Source organism: Salvelinus alpinus, chromosome 10, assembly GCF_045679555.1.
Source record: "Salvelinus alpinus chromosome 10, SLU_Salpinus.1, whole genome shotgun sequence".
Lineage (NCBI taxonomy): Eukaryota > Metazoa > Chordata > Actinopteri > Salmoniformes > Salmonidae > Salvelinus > Salvelinus alpinus.
Genome location: NC_092095.1, coordinates 16,547,440 through 16,551,374, shown reverse-complemented (window position 1 = coordinate 16,551,374; position 3,935 = coordinate 16,547,440). Strand labels below are relative to the sequence as shown.

The 3,935-nt window shown below is 39.1% G+C and overlaps 1 protein-coding gene across 1 annotated transcript; it reads left to right on the top strand.

Moving 5' to 3' along the window:
- Window positions 1-1,318: 1,318 nt before the first annotated feature.
- On the top strand, window positions 1,319-3,645 carry LOC139531335 (fibrinogen- and Ig-binding protein-like). The gene is made up of 4 exons (XM_071327810.1): window positions 1,319-1,656; window positions 2,236-2,298; window positions 2,402-2,443; window positions 2,535-3,645. The coding sequence occupies exons 1-4, from the start codon at window positions 1,461-1,463 to the stop codon at window positions 2,597-2,599; spliced, it is 366 nt and encodes a 121-aa protein (XP_071183911.1). The 5' UTR covers window positions 1,319-1,460; the 3' UTR covers window positions 2,600-3,645.
- Window positions 3,646-3,935: the final 290 nt, after the last annotated feature.

The following is a 3,935-nucleotide window of genomic DNA, read 5'->3' as shown; positions in this document are numbered from 1 at the left end:
AGATAACATATGAGACTGGTGGCCCACTAACGACTGTTTTATTTATTTTCAATGTGAGTTCCAGTCACTTCCAAGGAAACATATTATAGATAAATACATAAATACTTCAACTGAATGGAAGGTTCAGTTCTGTCACAGCCTTTTACAGTGTCAGAATAAGGTGCAACACTGCATTGTATAAAACAAATAGGCTATCAATAATAGACTTGCAATACTCAGCTTTATAGCAAGCAGAGACAGCAAGGGTGGTTTGTCACTCCAGTGCCTTGTCGTTCATCTTCGCACCCCTGGGACAGACTACACTCAATCATAGGAGTAATATGACAATTGGGGTTGTTGTCAAGATTCTAGTAGCTGTATTTAGCACTAGCTGAAGTTTATTTAGTGCCTTATCCGGGTAGCCGGAGAGTAGAGCATTGCAGTAGTCCAATCTTGAAGTGACAAAAACATGGATTAGCTTTCCTGCATAGTTTTGGGACAAAACCTTTCAGATATTTGCAATGTTATGAAGGTAGATAAAAGCTTCTCTTTAAATATCCTTCAGTTTTATTTGTACTGTACAACAATCGAGATTCATTGTCAGATACGACAGCAGATCTCTTTGTGTCTTGGGACCTAGAACTAACATCTTTGTTTTGTCCGATTTTAAAAGTAAAACATTTGCCGCAATCCACTTCCTTATGTCTGACACACAGGCTCCCAGGGAAGGACATTTTTGGGCTTCACCATGCATAGCAGTGGAAGTTGACATTGGATTGCTGATGCTATGTTTTGGCCAATTAGAGGCTTTGAAGCCACCGACCGCCATTTTGGTACTCCCCAAAAGGAGCTGTCGTCCATAGGAATGAATGAAATTCTACAGTATTTTTTAAAAAATATTTAAAGAGCGCAATCAGTCCCCCGTGACAACAAAATAAACAGAGTAGGCTAATAAGTCCTTAGTTTATGGGTTACGCTCATGTAAAACAATTTAGCTTATCCATATTTCCAAGTCCTATTCTTGAAAATCAAGGGGTACTAAATTAATTGGAATGACTGGAAATATGACCGACTGTAAAAGAATGGTTAAAACAGTTAGTCTCCATCATATTCTGTGGCACAATATGTATTTGACTTTCTATCCATAATTCAACAGCTGACACGTGATATACCAGTTACACAACGAAAATGTCAGATGGCATATGAGCGTGGTAAGTGCCCATGTGAAAGGTTATGTGTGTGTGTGTGTGTGTGTGTGTGTTTGTAACAGCTTTGATATGGGTGTGGTGTCCCACTAATGATTGGTTCATTTCTTTTCAATGTGTTTCTTGGAAAGTTCAGTTCTGTCATCCTTTTACAGCGTCAGACTCTAAAGACATGCGGCTCTGTCAGCTCACTTGATCAGAATCCTTTACTTAGTTTTTTACATTTTACATCAGTCGACATATACTGCATTATTTGTGAAGAAGTGTTGTTTGAAAATGAGGGGTGCTGCAGCTCTGCTGGTGTTGCTGTTCTGTGTGTCTGGAGCATGGGCTCAGGGAGAAAGTGGAAGCATCAAGGCTGAGCTGAAGGAGCTGAGCAACACGGTGGTGCAACAAAAGTTGGAGCCCAGAGTCACAAATACTGAACTGCAGCAGAGGAGCAGGATCAAGGAACTGAAGAACGAGAATGCAGGTATTAAATGAAGGTAGATTTACTGTTAATTGACAATTTATTGATGCTTATTAGGGCTCTAGCCTAAATTTCCCCCATAGCACCAGCACTGAATTTGGCAGCATGCTGTGCAATATGAAAATATGAAATTCACAAATCAGTATAGAAATGGAATTTGCTTTCCATTGAGTTAGGAAATATATTGTGCTGGGCCACCCAAGGAAAGAGACTGTTCAAATAATGTGGAACACTGCATTGTATAAAACAAATAGGCTATCAATAATAGACTTGCAATGATCAGCTTTATAGCAAGAAAGTGGGCTGCCGTTTGGCCCAAAAAATGTATTTTAAAATATATATATATTTCACCTTTATTTAACTTGGCAAGTCAGTTAAGAACACATTCTTATTGACAATGACAGCCTAGAAACAGAGGGTTAACTGCCTTGTTCAGGAGCAGAACGACAGATTTGTACCTTGTCAGCTCGGGGATTCGATCTAGCAACCTTTCAGTAACTGGCTCAACACTCTAACCACTAGGCTACCTGTATTACAGATTATGTCTTTAAAGTTTACTAAGTGTATTTTTTGTATCTACAGCCTTAAAGGCCAGACTGAGTGCCAGTGAGAGGGAGGTGGAGGACCTGAAGAGAGCAAAAGCAGGTAATTAACAGATAACCAAAGAAAAGTGAATATTGTTTTCCCTTTTATTAGGAAAAAAACTGTTATATTTGTCTATTAATGGTTTCCTTTCATGTGGTGTCAGCCCTGGAGGCCAGAGTAACAGCCAGTGAGAGGGAGAACACAGGTAATACAAAGAAATTGATGCAATGAACTGTTATCCTAAAAACATGTTTCACTAAGTTTCAGTGTCCTAATGTATCTTTCTATAACCGCAGCCTTCGAAGCCAGACTGAGTGTCATTGAGAGGGAGGTGGAGGAGCTGGAGAATAAGAAAGGTTAAACAGACTCAAACCTCACCAAAACATGTTGGCCATGATCATTTACCAACATATATTGTGAGATTTGATCTTCTCAGTAAGACATGATGTATGCTAACAATGTTCCTCTCTAACCACTAAAGATGTATTATAATAGCCAAACACATCTCTTTTGTAACCCTGACAGTTTACCATCAGTGATGTTAACAATTCTAACCGCTGCCTCCTTGCATATTGTTGAAACCTATCCTATTGCTTGGTTGACTGGTTAACTGCAAGAGGTGAGGCGAGAGGTTTTAATCCACACTAAATCTGTCCATGAAAATAAGCCCACGAAGTGAGGAGGTCAATGAGAAAATGTGAAAATTAGTCAACCAAAAATGTTATTGCTAATTTGCTACGCGAGGCTTATTTGATCGAATAGAAGTTTTGTAATGGTTAGGTTGTTACGAATGCACTGATATAAGTGGATGCACGTGTCATTTCGACAATCTACTCAAAAACAACTTTTTATCAGAGTTGTACCCGAACTTCAATGAGATAGAGAACTCATCATGGATATAACCCATTTTAGAATGGACACTGCCATTGAGGGCTTCCACCATTTTAAAGTAGTCAACTGGGTGGGGATTCGTATGAGTTGGGAGCAATCAGCCAGTGAAGCAGAAGAAAATGGACTACTTTAAAATGGCACAGACGCTATAAAGGCACAGATACAAAAATGAGTCCTCTATATCTCTATGGTCTGTTGTTCACATGCATATCTGCCCTTTCATTGGCTAGAATGGTCCCACCTGATCTCGCCTCCGTCTGCTTCTCATCTTTGAAGACATATTTCTATTGTTAGAGCAGTCACTCAAATATCTTTTCAACACAATAGACCATCTTTGCTAAAATGCACTTCGCCATAGACTTACACAGACTTTTTACCCATCTGATGTGAACAGATCAATTGCTTCTACACCTGCATTGCTTGCTGTTTTGGGGTTTTTAATCTGGGTTTCTGTACAGAACTTTGTGACATTAACTGATGTAAGAAGGGCTGTATAAATAAATTTGATTGATTGATTGATTGACTGTATCAACATGAGTGTCACCTCCTAGTGGTGTGGTAGACTGTGCACATGACATCTATTATCCTGTCTGGGCCAGGAGTTCCGCTAGCGGAACTCCTCCCACATTCCACTGAAAAGGAAGAGCGGCAAATTACATTTTTTTGTTGTTGAAATATTTAACTTTCACACATTAACAAGTCCAATACAGCATTTGAAAGATAAACATCTTGTGAATTCAGCCAACATGTCCGATTTTTTTAATGTTTTACTTAGAAAACACCACATATATTTATGTTAGCTCACC